Below are 15,916 nucleotides of genomic sequence, written 5' to 3' on the forward strand. Positions count from 1 at the left end.
GAGGACAGCTTTGTTATATTGTAGGGGAGGAAAAGTAGCCAGACTGAGGTTTGAACCTTGAACCTTCCGGAAAATTTAACTCCATCAGTTAAAATATTTATCTTATGCCTAATACATTATGATTTCCAACTATAAACAAATTTGAAGAATGCAATTAACAGCAACAATTTCGGTTGTAGTTGACATCTATGATAGTGCTGTATTGGTCACCCACAATTACAGAGACCTAAGCGGTACTCAAATTGGCATCCAAATGAAGGTACACCCTGTACTGTATAAAGACACAGGTGGGAGGTGATCATCGGGAAATGTTCTTTGTTATCATTTGTCACAACAATGCACTATTGTGAAGATGATCACGTTATCTTGTGATATAACTCGAGATGATCCAATCATTCTAACACAGCATCGTAAAGCTTTGTTTACCATCGCCTGTAAGTGGCAATTGCTATACGATTTAGGAATGCCAAACATTTTGCGTGTTGTAGTGGAAAATCAATGTTTATATCGTTTGCCAGTTACGCTGTAACAATTTGGCACTTACTGAAGACTGTAGATCATATGATGACATAACATCACCAGTAAAGTACAGGTTGGTCCTGAATGTATGGACGGGAGAGGCTGTCTGATAACCAATCATCTTATTGTTGTTTGATAGTACCACATAAAAGTAGGTAGCAGTCACCACATGTGGCACCACATAACCCAGATAATCTGTGGTCAGTATTTAATCACCATATGTATCTGGTTACTAAAATATAGTGACCTTTACTCACCAAGAATTAGATCCATTACCTTCTTCTGGTAAACAAGTGAATATCCTTGGCAAGCAAATATATACTATAGTTTGTACTTATAAGGTGTGTCACCACAAAATCCCTTAAGTGTTAGACGACAAAATATACCTGAGTTTGTGTAACATAAAGATCATTGTGTAGTGTGTATACTCTGTTACTAAATATTACTTATATAACCGACTCTGTGATCCCAGTGTCCTGACTTCTATAACCGATCCCAGTGCCTTGATAGATGAGAATGTAGTTGTTGTTCTGTACTCATTAGCCACACTTCCCATCTCTCTCACAACAGCATGGTAACCATTCTGATTTATTCTCCTCATTAAACGACTGTACCACAATACTTTAGCCATTTCTGATAATACATTTTGATTTGACAGTCCTGATGCATGTGGAACTGCAGCAGATTGGAACAGAGAAATCCATTCCTAGAGATTCATGCACAAACCAATTGAAATAGGAGCGATATATTCGCTATCATATGTTGGCAAATGGTTTCTGCTGTTTTCAAAAGCAATGATTGATGTGATCTGAAAGAGAACGTTTACGGAATGTAATTTGGGTAGTCTTGCTATGACAGTGTGGAGTAAAATGAATTGTTACAAATAGTCTGCTAGCCTAGGTACCACTGATATCAAGCCTTAGTTTGTGTTGGAAAAAATGATCAAGGCAACAAAAGTACATTTTCTGGCAGCTGATCGAAACCATGCCCATCTGACACCCATCTCAATATGACACTATAATGCTCAGGCTAGTGGGAAGTTCTCAATATAGGATCATTGTGTTTCTGATCACAACAAACATTTCTTACCACCTGAGTACTATGCGGTAAAACATGGTTGTAACAATCCTCTGGGCACCAATATTACCGCTTTGTTATACAGTTAATACAGACATCTTATAGGAACCTTGACAAGAAAATTACTACGTTTTAACCACAAATTCATTGTAAGCATGTTCGTTATATACCTGTTTTTCTCTCCCCATTTAAGGACACCATGGTGTATAATATGTTAAACCCATTTTGTCCTGATTTGATATCTGATGTCAGGGGTCAATTTTTCTTGTTTTTCGTACACATTAAGGATCTTCGGAACTACCTGAACGGTTTTGGTCTGTAACAGTGCTGCAGTAAACATTACCACAATAGAAATTAACAATTAGTTTAGCTATTTCCCCAGATATACAGATTTAGCATACAAGTGTAGGGTAGGTACGAATTGGACATCCAATTGTTAATGAGAGATAAGATGTGGATATTGAGTGTTATTATCTGTAGCTGAGGGCGATGATAGATATTGGCAGACTTATAAAAACTTAATGAGTTATTAGTCTACCGACGCCCAGACTGGATGGTTTTTTCCTCTCCTTGTGGTAGACGATTATGAAGTGATTATCTAGCTATGGTTATATATAATGTCCAAAGTGACCTCTTCTGTCTCGCTTTAACAAAGCTGACCTTACACTTTTTTACTTTGAGATCGGACTGATGCATTATTTGTCTATTTCATGTGGCAGTTACATCATATTTTGAATTTTTGTTTCAAGTGAAAAATCCTACCAACGGTTGATTCTGCTTTCAGTGTATAGTCGACCTTTTTTGACCTTAACTTGTGGTGTATACTGACCACTACAGAACCTTGACCAATGATATACCTGTCTGGTTACTATTGTCTGTTACATACTGACCACTACTGACCAATGATATACCTGTCTGGTTGCTATTGTCTGTGACATACTGGACCACTACAGAACCTTGACCAATGATATACCTGTATGGCTACTATTGTTTGTTACATACTGACCACTACAGAACCTTGACCCATGATATACCTGTATGGCTACTATTGTTTGTTACATACTGACCACTACAGAACCTTGACCAATGATATACTTGTCTGGCTACTATTGTCTGTCTGGTTACTATTGTCTGTTACAAATTCTATTGACTGGTTTTTAGGATTTTACCCTGCTATTCATGTACATGGATTTGCTATTGTCTGTAATATTTCACTATTTTCTTATTTATATGTTGTAGGGTTTGACCTCAGTATTCCTGGATATCCCCGCTATTCCATTATCCAGACGTCACCAGAGAGATTTAATCTGTATATTGTCAACACCACGCTCTGGGATGACGCAACGTATGAATGTCAGGTGCTGCCATCTCAGGGAAACCCAGCACTCCAAGCCTCCGCCCATCTCACCATATTAGGTAAGGTTCCAAGCCTGACCCCATTTCACCATATTAGGTAAGATTCCAGGCCCTCACCCATCTCACCATATTAGGTAAGGTTCCAGGCACCCACCCATCTTACCATATTAGGCAAAGTCTTTTTCAAAATAAAGTCTCAGGTGACCTGTTCTAATCGCCTTTTGTCCATCGTCGTCCGTCGTATGTCAGTAAACAATTTACATTTTTGACTTCTTCTCCAAAACTGCAGAAGCAATTTCAATGAAATTTTGAACAAACCTTTTAAGGCATAAGGCCAATTAAAATTGTGAATTATATGGTCTCCCCTCTTTAAACATCCATATCAGTCCTCGCTGACCCCCTGGGGGACCAGAGGGGCGGGGCAAAACTCAGGTGACAGTTAAGGCCCATGGGCCTCTTGTTTTTTCTTTGTTTGACCTAGATGTTGGTTATTTTCCAGAAGGAACTGTTCAATAGAACTTGACAATTTATAAGTCTCCTTCTCTATTTCAGTGCCTCCAGAGATACCCCAAATCATAGGCCATCCGAATGGCTCAATGGTAAACATACGCCACACGGACCCCATCGTACAACTGACGTGTGAGGTCCGGAACGCTCGGCCTGCGGCTAGTATCACCTGGTATAAGAATGGAGTTGTGGTCACAGAGAACGTTGATTACACTGTTGAGCAGATCGCGGACGATAAACGAGAGAATGCCCACAACACGCTGACACTAACGCCTGACTTTAGAGTAAAGGAACACGGGGCAGTGTACACGTGTAAGGGTACCAACGAGGCCATCCGAGGCCAGTTCATGGAGACTAGTGTTACCGTCAATGTCCAGTGTAAGTTGATGGCAAGATATGACCATAAAAAACAAGGCCCAACTAATAATGAAACAATCTTTGTTTCAGTACAACCTTTATAAATGTTTAAGTCAGATGAATACTTATTTCAGTCCCGCCTTTATAAACGTTTACGTCAGATGAATGTTTGTTTCAGTCCTGCCTTTATAAATGTTAAAGTCAGATGAATGTTTGTTTCAGTCCAACCTATTTACCTGATTAAGTCAGATGAATGTTTGTTTCAGTAACGCCTTTATAATTGTTTAAGTTTGATGAATTTTTGTTTCAGTCCCACCTTCCATACCAGAAATAACAGGGTACCGACGTGGGCAGACAGTGCAGCGTGGTGACACTCTCAATCTAGAATGTGTGTCAAGGGGTGGCAACCCACTCGCTCAGGTCGTCTGGTTCAAAAACGATGTCAAGGTTGACTTCTCGTACTCTAGTTCTAACGACCGGTCGACTAATGAGCTGTCATTTACTGTTGGGGCGTCAGATAATGATGCAGTGTATAGGTGTGAGGCTACCAACGCGGCGACAGAATATCCGCTGACGGCACAAGTTCAAATTGTTGTCTACTGTAAGTTTGATTTTGTCTTAGATAAATCGTAGGGTTGAAAATGGTGATATGAAGCATATATATTTCACTGATTTGACAAAAATCCTTTTTTTTTTTTCATTGAAATTGTGAAATTAGGTAGACTGAAATAATTAATTATGAATATTTAGTTAAATCTACATTCTCTACGATCCTGTATACAGAGATGAAAAAATTCTAAAGATACGTTTTTACAATTTAATGCATTAAGACAAACCGATGCCAATCTAGAGATAACTATCTGAATCCACACATATGTTATATAGTTCCACCAGAAAAAGTGACAATATCCGGGAATCGCCTTGCGACAGCGGGAGAAGAGGTGGAGCTAACCTGTGAGACAGCCAATAGCAATCCTGCTTCTGTGGTCACATGGTTAGTGAGAAGTCGACAGATAGCAGGCACACGAAACAACGTCGTGGAGTCAGAGGATGGTGGTTACATCACTACGTCCATCATCAGGGTGACGCTGACGGACCGCGAGGACCAGATCGTGTATACATGTCAGGCCATGAACGACGGAGCCTCACAACCCGTCACCGATACTGTGACTCTCAGCGTTCTCTGTAAGTCTAAAAAAAAAACACAAAAAAAACAAGTTGATTAAGAAATTCTCGTTTGTTTCCTTGCTAGGGATATTTGATAAAGATAAACATCTTGGATAAAGAATATTAAATTAGATATTTGTATAACAGAAATTGAGATTCTAAAGACTATAAATCTTTGTAGTTACGTGGTCATAGAGCTACGTGGGAGGACATGGACATTAAATGAATGATTTAACACCACATCTGATAATTGATATAAACCTCTTCTCCCTACGGCTTCACAACAGATATTATTTTTACAGTCACACAAATTTAAGCATATCTGATCCTTTGGTAGATTTTCTGCCTAATAACAATTAATGTTTTTTATGGGGTAACTTAATTAAAAAGGCTTCTTAATAGAACTGCAATAACTTTTCCTAGTGCATTTTCGGAATGTCCCTGGCCAGAGCAGGCTACTGCTATAATGTGACAGTGACATTAGTGTGACAGATGTTGAGTGAGAGGGAGGGCCAGGATGTGATGACATTTGGTATCTCTTGATCTTGAGGTCTGCTCCATCTCCACAACAATTAACATTACATCACTGTCTCCCATTACAACTGTATTGTCTTATCTCAAACCATTAACTAAACAGGCTTCTGTGACTTACACACATTTCTGCCTTCTCTGTCCCAAGGGAGACAACCCTTGTGTAATAATTTTTAGACGCTGTTGTAGAATATAAGGCAGAGATGTGTCCCATTACTGCTAATCCGTCCCCTGGTTCACATTTCTACTACTATACCACATCAGAACCTTAACTGAAGCCTTGATACAAGATGAAGTATCCATCAGAAATTTTAATGAGGAATTTTAGTTGTCATTTAAGATTTATTTTGTCAGCTGTTCAGTATCCAGCGATACCTAATGGGTACTGAACTTGTAATGAGTTCTGACCAGAGAATAGTGTTTTTTTTGTTTGGTGGCATTTGTTATTATTGAAAAGAAATAGTCCATATGTTACCTCAACAAAATCATGACTTGTGGTAATAGTGACAGGGTTCCCACGCAACCTGGAGACTGGAAAAAGTGGGGGAAATTGCAGTAAAAAATCTGGATAGGGAAAACCTTGAGAAACAAGGAAAATTTGTTGAAATTAAAAAATATACCTTTAATTGATAAAGCCTTGAATTTTATTACTTTGTCCAATCAGCAACTTGCTTGTTTGTTAAACTCTTAAACATGAGAAGCGTGCAGCTATAGGAAGCTACACAAACAAACCAATGTTAATATATAGTTTATTCTCTGTTTTCTTTCATAATGGATGTAGGTTTATGTTGGAGTTGATGCAGTTAGCATCATTCAAGTTGCATTATTCTTAAAAAAATAAGCACACAGCTTGTGAAAGGGATCTGAAAGTGTGAAAACATGACTTGAATTTCACTTATTGTCCTTGAAAAAACCTTGAAAAGTAATTGTTTCACTATTATTACAGATCCACCTGGGGCCCCAGTCATAACGGGATATGAGGAAGGCGACTTCGTCAAGGCTGGCGACGTCAAAAGGCTAACCTGTAGTTCAGCAGGGGGCAACCCCATGGCAACACTGAAATGGTTCAAAGGTCAGGAGTTATTTCCCTTAGTAGGGATAATTGTATGGTCTACTTTCATTTTACTTTGTCATTTTTTCATTCTGTCCATTTTACGTGAAACAAAACATTATTAATCTTAATTGAATATATCAATAACTTAATGTTTATTTTGACCCTTTTATATCTGTTGATGATTAATATGTTTAGTTTTACTTTCAATATCAATAACTAACAGCACATTATAGGTAGACAATGAGATTTATAGACAATTATCACCATACCGTTTACAGGTAACCAGTTGTTAGACTCCACACCAAAGACCCGAGGCAGCATTGTCAGTTCTGAACTGACCATTGTTACAGCACCTGGTGACAACAACGCCATCTATAAGTGTACTGCGTCTAACGAAGCCACGCCCACACCCCTACAGGTCCTGAAGAAGCTGACCGTTTACTGTGAGTGTGTTTTCATAGCTCTACACTGCATGAGGCCCCAATCAAGCACATGTGTATCGTGAAGTGGCATTGCTCAGAACCCTTCGTCTTACATTGTAACCATGATGCTCTACTAATAAATTCTGTGGTGTTTTCTGTAAAATCTACCCTGTAATCTAGTAAGGTTAGGAAGTGGGCATGAAGTAGAATGTATACTCAAGTTTGAGCTTAGCTGTTTTTCCAAACTGAATATTTAATAAAGAATTGAATATTTAATTTAAAAGATTCTGTTTTATGGTAAGAACAACTGTAGATGTATAAGTAAATGACACCCAAATAAGGAATAGCTTGTTTCCGTAAATTGATTATTGTCAATTATCAGTCTATTTGTCTGTTAATTACTTACATCAGTCAATTAACCACCCCACCTGTCATTTCCAAAATCAAAGAAAAAAGACTATTGATCCTTTATTTTCACTTGGTTACAGGTAAGAAGGGTTTTGATGTAGATGTCCATACAGAATGATGGCGTGATATTGGTGTTTATGTACTGAATGAGTGTATAATCGTGTATCTCACTTTAGTTTTACTGTCCATTTTGTTTCTGTATTGGTCTGTACTACAACAACATGATCTTCAAATCAGTATATAAACAGCAACATATCAATAAACAAGGTTTTCAGAATTGACATGTGACATCTCAACTATACCACAGAAAAACCAGACTTTTATCACTAGGTGATGAAACAGAATCATCTTATCCAATTCCAGAATCTGACGCAAAAAGTCTTAAAAACATATCGCATTGGTGTACATTCCCAATTATTGCAAAAGAATTATGTTAATTAAATAATTAAGAAATCACCTCGCTAGGAAATTATGTAGTTACTGTAAGATAAGAAAAACTACCTCGCTAGGAATTATCTAGTTACTGTAAGATAGAAACTACCTCGCTAGGAATTATCTAATGTAAGATAGAAAAACTACCTCGCTAGGAATTAGTTACTGTAAGATAGAAATATACCTCGCTAGGAATTATCTAGTTACTGTAAGATAGAAAAACTACCTCGCTAGGAATTATCTTTTTAATGTAAGATAGAAAAACTACCTCGCTAGGAATTATCTAGTTACTGTAAGATAGAAAAACTACCTCGCTAGGAATTATCTAGTTACTGTAAGATAGAAAAACTACCTCGCTAGGAATTATCTAGTTACTGTAAGATAGAAAAACTACCTCGCTAGGAATTATCTTTTTAATGTAAGATAGAAAAACTACCTCGCTAGGAATTATCTAGTTACTGTAAGATAGAAAAACTACCTCGCTAGGAATTATCTAGTTACTGTAAGATAGAAAAACTACCTCGCTAGGAATTATCTAGTTACTGTAAGATAGAAAAACTACCTCGCTAGGAATTATCTAGTTACTGTAAGATAGAAAAATTACCTCGCTAGGAATTATCTAGTTACTGTAAGATAGAAAAACTACCTCGCTAGGAATTATCTAGTTACTGTAAGATAGAAAAACTACCTCGCTAGGAATTATATCTAGTTACTGTAGATATAGAAAAAAAACTACCTCGCTAGGAATTATCTAGTTACTGTAAGATAGAAAAACTACCTCGCTAGGAATTATCTAGTTACTGTAAGATAGAAAAATACCTCGCTAGGAATTATCTAGTTACTGTAAGATAGAAAAACTACCTCGCTAGGAATTATCTAGTTACTGTAAGATAGAAAAACTACCTCGCTAGGAATTATCTAGTTATGTAAGATAGAAAAAACTACCTCGCTAGGAATTATCTAGTTACTGTAAGATAGAAAAATTACCTCGCTAGGAATTATCTAGTTAATGTAAGATAGAAAAATTACCTCGCTAGGAATTATCTAGTTACTGTAAGATAGAAAAACTACCTCGCTGGAATTATCGTTATGTAAGATAGAAACTACCTCGCTAGGAATTATCTAGTTACTGTAAGATAGAAAAACTACCTCGCTAGGAATTATCTAGTTACTGTAAGATAGAAAAACTACCTCGCTAGGAATTATCTAGTTACTGTAAGATAGAAAAATTACCTCGCTAGGAATTATCTAGTTACTGTAAGATAGAAAAACTACCTCGCTAGGAATTATCTAGTTACTGTAAGATAGAAAAACTACCTCGCTAGGAATTATCTGTTATGTAAGATAGAAATACTATGTAAGATAGAAAAACTACCTCGCTAGGAATTATCTGTTAATGTAAGATAGAAAAACTACCTCGCTAGGAATTATCTAGTTATGTAAGATAGAAAAATACCTTCTAGGAATTATCTAGTTATGTAAGATAGAAAAATACCTAGGAATTTTATGTAGATAGAAAAACTACCTGGCTAGGAATTTTCTAGTTACTGTAAGTTAGAGAAATTACCTCACTAGGAATTGACATGGTTTTCACTCCACACACAGTTGCCCCTGCCCAAGTGACTTTAACGGCCAACCCTGCAGAACCAAAGGCCGGTCAGCATCTACGTCTTACCTGTCTGTCGGCGTCCAGTAATCCTCCAGCTGCCATCATGTGGGTCCGAGACAACGTCCTACGCCAAGGTGTCACCATCAACAAGTCTCCGTCCACAAATGGTGGGATGACCACTACAAACGTACTGGACATCACACCAACGGCCGCGGACCATCTTGCTGAGTACCATTGTCAGGCCACGAACCTCGTGATCGGGGACAAAGTCAATGATGCTATAACTCTAAGTGTTCTGTGTGAGTCTTTATCATAGTTAAATCTCAATGGCTGGCTCTGAGTTCAGATAATTATAGTCCAATTTTAGGTCCAAATCTTTCCATATTCGGTGATATTTCAACTGCTACAAAATGAATTTATATATAAAAATCATAACTTGCAAACTTTAATTTGCTTATGACACTAATTAACTTAGCTAGGAAAGACATTATTTCTTCCAGGAGATCTCATACCTCAAAAAAACTTAGGTTTACTTTAAAAGTGACCATTATGAAAGCATTTGAACAGTAAACGATTGAATTAAAATAAAAAACTCTAACAAATTAAAGAATTTTAAAGATAATGGAAGAATATATATGGTACAAATGAATCATTAAAGATACATAATAAACCCAGACAAATCCAGTCAGATAAACAAAAAACACCTGTTGTTAGGATAGTTATAAGTGCATCCTTCTGTCCCTCAGTCCCTCCCGTATTTGACCAGTCGATGTCCCCCTCCACGATAGACATCACCGAGGGCGATAATCGAGCTGTTAACCTGACCGCCGCAGCCAACCCTCCTGTACTCAGTTACAAGTTTTACCGTGACGGCATCGAGGTCAGCGTCCCAGGCGACGTCAGCAGCTTTACTTTCGACAACGGAGCGCTGCAGATAACTAACATTGAGCGTGGCGATATGGGAAGCTACCGTCTAGAAGCTCGTAATGCAGAGGGAGCTTCGTCGTTCAACTTCACACTAAACGTCCTGTGTAAGTATGACCAGGGTTCTGTCAGCTACACTAGATAGGTATCCTCTCATTTACTTTCAACTTTTTGTGATGTGGCTTCAATTTTATTTGACTGTCGTACATTTCACTAAGTTAAACTTTCCTTTCATATCAAAATATCTTTGAATATGGTATGTCTGTTTTCCCACCCTGTAGGTAAGTGTCTTTCATTTTTTGGATTGTACCATTTATTATTTGGAAATGTTCAGTTGCAGTGATATATTTTATCAGATGGGTAAAGAAAATCTGTTGGAAGTCAATAGAAACTTGCAAATTTTGGTATATACCTTTGCGTATTTTGTTAAATATGTCGTGTGATTTTTTTTTTTTAAATAAAGTGAAGTAGTATTTCTTGTTGATGGCCAAGATCAGCTATTGCTAATGAAATAGTGAAAACAAAGTGTAGGGGAGATAACTCCCAATGAAATGGAAATATAGGGTTTATGAGCACCTGTAATTTATCCTGTGTACTTGCATGTGAGCTATCACAAAATATTTTATATTTTCACAACATTATGTATAAAATCACATGTATCACTTTTCAGCTTTCAGGAGAATTATTCAAATAGTGCCTGTTATTTCACACTATCATTATTTTAAATAATTCTTTTGAAAAAAATTTGATCACATATTTCACTTCTGATAAATAAAAACTCTGCTTAATAGTTGTGTGACCTTGTAGTGTGACCTTCACCTTGATATATGAATTAACATGGGTGACTTTGTTTGGCTTAGTGTGCTTTTATTAAAAATAATGAAATATACAAATAGATGCGGAATTATTAAAGTAATAGACTCTTATTATCTGTAGGTTGTTATACATGTTTTATAGACTTGAATAGATTTCTTTTCTGGAATTTTTGTTTTCATAAAAAATGAATTCTAAATAAAGATAAATTTATATGAATTTAAACATAGAAGTTTTGTGCTAAATAAATAAACATGTAAATAAATTGAAGATGAAATATAATTTATGAACAACAATAAAAACATTTTGACGTGGTTCGTCAGATTTATCTTCCCCCCCCCCCCACTTTTTATCTTTCGTTGTTTAGTTAGAGTTAATATTCCAAATTTATTCAACCATAGTCTGTTCCTCCTTGTTTGGGAGATACAGTGTAATTTGGTTGAGAATCACTTTAACTTTTCTTTGGTGGTGGTGTATAATAGATATAGTTATCTAGCTGGAATTTCTTCTGTCTGCTTTTTTCATACTAATTTGTCTTTCTGTAGCCATTCAAGCAATAAAAACATTCATCAAAAATCTTTCCATCAAATCCTTGTGATATCCATTGTTTGTATTTATAGGTATTATATTCAGTAATACAGGTAAATTAAAATGTACAGTAAATGTTAGGAGGTTTTATACAAATCATGATAAACAGAAACAGAAAGAGTTAGAATGTTAGTGACTGACCTTGTCAGTGACCTTTATCACCATGGTTACCACAGATGCAGCCTCCATCACCACCATTACTAGTCCGGTGGAAGAAGAGATAGGAGGAGCTGCCTTCTTCGAGTGTATCGCTGACGCCAACCCAATCACAAGCAACATGATCACATGGTCGCGCAGTGACTTTGATATGTCCAAAACAAAGCAGGCGTTCGAGAACAACAAAGGGCACCTGACCGTTTACGAGTTGGAGAAGATGGACACTGGCACGTTTACATGTACAGCCGACAACGGGATCGGGGAACCTTCCGTCATGGAGGCTATCCTTGTTGTTAAATGTATGTGATATTTTACTCCGGGCCAGATATTATGTGGTTAAATGTACATGATATTTTACTCCGGGCCAGATATTATGTGGTTAAATGTACATGATATTTAACTCTGGGCCAGATATTATGTGGTTAAAAATACGTGATATTTTACTCGGGCCAGAAATTATATGGTTCTAAAATGAACATAATATTTTGCTCTTGGCCAAAAATTATTTTTGTGATATTTCACTGCCAATATCATATTAACAGATTTGGACTGTTGTGGATTATGAAATAGTTTAGATTTAATCAAGAACAATTACCATATGAACTCGGTTGCTTTTCTTTGGTTGTATTCTTTTGTAAATTCAATTTTTTCAGTGATTAGAAATTTGCAATGAAGCATTAATATAATATTCTCTCTAGGAGTTTTGTCTTAAATACAATCGGCTGCTTTAATAGATGCCCATCTTCTCTGTTTCCTATATACAAAGTCATATTTCTGCATTAATTCACCAACTATAAGAGTATCATTTTCACTTGCTTGACGTTTGGATGGTAACCATGCCGACCCTAACATACAGTTACTAACTCCATATACTCTGTCACTCTGCTATCTAGTTATATCACTCAGCTTATACTGGCAGGAAAGGCTAGAACTTTCCTGGCTAGACTGACATACACTATCACTGTAGGAGTATGGGTTTAGATCTATTTTACAGGCTTTAGATAGGGGGCGTAAAACATCATTAAGGTGACTCAAATAGCCATTTTCTGTAATAACTTTTTGCAGGATTTGTTTATGTCCAGAAATGTTCAATATCAGATTTAAATAACTGTTGACATCACAAAATTTGTCCTTTCACAATTTCAAACTTTTGGGCTTTGATATATTGGATTTTGGTAATTAATTAATTCCTGATTCGGCAATATTCAGCAACTTATTGTGACATTTTTTCACCCCTTAGTCCAGCAAATCATTGATGATGTAACTAATTTTGACCTCTGACCCCACAGTGTAGCCAATCATTGATGATGTTGTAACTTGTTTTGACCTCTGATCCCACAGTCCAGCCAATCATTGATGACTCTGCCCAATACTCCAAAGCTGCGGGTGACCATGGGTCAACTGTCCAGCTGATCTGTCTGGCTGAAGGAGCCCCAGAGGTCACCTTCGACTGGGTCAAGGTATATAATTACAGCTATATCTACAGTGGAGATCACAGACAAGTTCTTACTATTTAGTTTGTTAGGAAGCAGTAAATCGATAATAACATTTATGTGAAACTTTTTACATTACTTCCATATCTATTGAATGACATGTTTTTGTTTATCAGATTTTTGTACAACTGAGAATCTGATATATAAATGTTACATACTACTGCTAATGTAAATAAAAACATATTGTGTTTCCATTACCTTATGTCATGAAAATATCAGTGTATATATACTGTTTCCATGGTTACCTGACAATATGCTGTTTCCATGGTTACCTGACAATAAGCTGTTTCCATGGTTACCTGGCAATATGCTGTTTCCATGGTTACCTGACAATAAGCTGTTTCCATGGTTACCTGGCAATATGCTGCTTCCATGGTTACCTGACAATAAGCTGTTTCCATGGTTACCTGACAATATGCTGTTTCCATGGTGACCTGACAATAAGCTGTTTCCATGATTACCTGTTTGGTTACAGAGGGATGGTGACATGTCGAGCTTTAAGTACCACATAGAATCAGAGAAAGTGGACACCATTAAATACCGCAGTGTGGTGACAATATCGGACATCTCCGAGGCCGAGTACGGTACATACGTGTGCTCGGCCAGTAATGAAAAGGGACAGGACACGTTCGATATCTCTGTTGATGGCACAAGTAAGACAAATGATTGTTTAGGATTGGTTCTTAACTCTTGTATCACCATTAAAAATATTCTCTCAGTGGTAACATTTCATATAAACCTGTATGTGTTCTTATAAACATGTGTATGTAACAATTGATGCAATGTTAAAGTTTTTTTGGATGGAGTGTTCCAAATAGGGAAATGATGGTTTTAGACAGTTTATGAACAATAAGGATATTTTTGGGGACAAAGCAGGACAAGCATTTTACTTCCAGAGAAAAGTTTTGATTCTCCAGATTGTTAATTTTTGTTTTATTTCTGTGAAGGCCGACCTGACCAGCCAGGAGATCTCACCTTTATCAATGCCACACATGACATGCTGACAATCTCCTGGAACCCTGGTTTTAATGGCGGACTTCCTCAGAGGTTCAAAGTGCGATACAAGGAGAAGAGTCGACCAGGATACACACACATAGACATAACGCCGATAGACAATCGCGTTACCACAGTCTTCGTCATCAAAGGTCATCACCATAGCAACCATTTAAAACCCTGATCCACTTGTCCATTTTGTTCCCTTTTCCATATGGAAGTGGGAGTATCATGTCTTAGAGTTATTGTCTGTTTACCATTGGAATAGATGCTGATCACTTAACTTCAACATCTTATTATACATGCCACTAAATTACCTACTAACTCAAAGTTCTTCTCAGCTTCGTGTTCATCACAAATACCTGATAAAGGAATAAAGTTTCTACAGTTCTGTGTAAAATTAACATTTTGCTAGGAAATATTTTTGAGGTTAAGTCTGAAAGTCTTTTAATTTTGTAATCCTAACAGGTCTGAGGAAGGACACCTCTTACCTGGTAGCTGTGTTGACCTCTAACGACCTTGGAGCAGCCGAAGGGTCACCTCCAGAAATAGAAATTAGGACTTCTGGTAAGAACCACTCATTTTCTTCTAAATCTTTCAATCTTAAAATAAGGATGTAGACATTGTGAAATTTATTAAGCTTTACATTTGTGTTTCATTTAACTTGATAAGACAAGTATTGGTTAAGAAAAGTGTTTTAATGCCAGTTCATAGGTGTCTCGCGTGGTGTTTAGTAGTGTAAAGAGACAGTGACGAATCCTTCTCACTTATAAATCCTTGGAAATACCAATATTTAGCATTGAAATGTGAATATTTGTAAAATGTAAGGAATTACCAATATTTAGCATTGAAATGTGAATATGTGTAAAAAGTAAGGAAATACCAATATTTAGCATTGAAATGTGAATATTTGTAAAATGTAAGGAATTACCAATATTAAGCATTGAGCCATCTATCTGATTACAAAAAAATGTGGCTATAGTTCTGTTTTAGTTCGTATTTCTGTGATAACAATATTTAAAAATAAATGCCGCATTAACTTTCCATTGTAGCATCAGCCCTTAGTGGTGAGACTGCTTCAACAATACAAACCAGCGACGACACTCCAGTCATCATCATTCTTGTCGTCTGTGTCGTCGGAATCTTCCTCCTCGCTCTTAACATTGGACTCATACTCTTCTTTGTCAGGAGGAGGAAAAAGAGGCTTGAGAGTAGGTCTCCAATATCACCAGGAAATGGTTGGATTTGTGCTTCTTTAAATGTTTCATATGTCTTTGATTAAACATTAGATTGATTGGTATCTTAGAGGAATGACAGAATGAAAGTGAAAGAAGAAAAGAAAAAAATACTTCCTTTTAATAAAACATTTGTGAATTAGGTGTAAGTAAAAAAAAAAAGAAGAAAAAAATTGAAGGAGGTGTATTCAACAGATCTTCAAAAAATCAAGTTTTGAAATGTTTAATAAAAACATAATAATGTTTAATAAAATCTCAAGGATAGACACAAATTT

General features: G+C 36.6%; 1 protein-coding gene and 1 long non-coding RNA gene across 9 annotated transcripts in view; one reads left to right on the forward strand and one right to left on the reverse strand.

Moving 5' to 3' along the window:
* LOC138317616 (nephrin-like) overlaps positions 1-15,916 on the forward strand; it is a 132,894-nt gene that overhangs the window by 107,774 nt on the left and 9,204 nt on the right. For 6 of the 7 annotated variants that reach the window (XM_069259406.1, XM_069259405.1, XM_069259399.1 and 3 more), the window contains exons 5-18: positions 2,836-3,012; positions 3,505-3,837; positions 4,127-4,417; positions 4,702-5,001; positions 6,461-6,586; positions 6,847-7,011; positions 9,436-9,738; positions 10,186-10,470; positions 11,941-12,219; positions 13,262-13,380; positions 13,889-14,066; positions 14,361-14,558; positions 14,875-14,973; positions 15,459-15,617. In XM_069259406.1, coding sequence (XP_069115507.1) covers positions 2,836-3,012; positions 3,505-3,837; positions 4,127-4,417; positions 4,702-5,001; positions 6,461-6,586; positions 6,847-7,011; positions 9,436-9,738; positions 10,186-10,470; positions 11,941-12,219; positions 13,262-13,380; positions 13,889-14,066; positions 14,361-14,558; positions 14,875-14,973; positions 15,459-15,617 — 3,012 coding nt within the window. The remainder of the gene's footprint in view (positions 1-2,835; positions 3,013-3,504; positions 3,838-4,126; positions 4,418-4,701; positions 5,002-6,460; positions 6,587-6,846; positions 7,012-9,435; positions 9,739-10,185; positions 10,471-11,940; positions 12,220-13,261; positions 13,381-13,888; positions 14,067-14,360; positions 14,559-14,874; positions 14,974-15,458; positions 15,618-15,916) is intronic. The other variant, XM_069259404.1, reaches the window with a different exon arrangement.
* On the reverse strand, positions 4,870-10,270 carry LOC138317617 (uncharacterized). 2 transcript variants are annotated; one of them, XR_011207781.1, is made up of 6 exons: positions 10,144-10,270; positions 9,506-9,842; positions 6,838-6,921; positions 6,450-6,570; positions 5,990-6,045; positions 4,870-5,007 (listed from the first exon to the last, which is right to left on the reverse strand). It is a non-coding gene; the product is annotated as an uncharacterized lncRNA (long non-coding RNA). The 2 variants fall into 2 exon arrangements; XR_011207782.1 differs by lacking the exon at positions 6,838-6,921.

This window comes from Argopecten irradians, chromosome 3 (assembly GCF_041381155.1).
Source record: "Argopecten irradians isolate NY chromosome 3, Ai_NY, whole genome shotgun sequence".
NCBI lineage: Eukaryota > Metazoa > Mollusca > Bivalvia > Pectinida > Pectinidae > Argopecten > Argopecten irradians.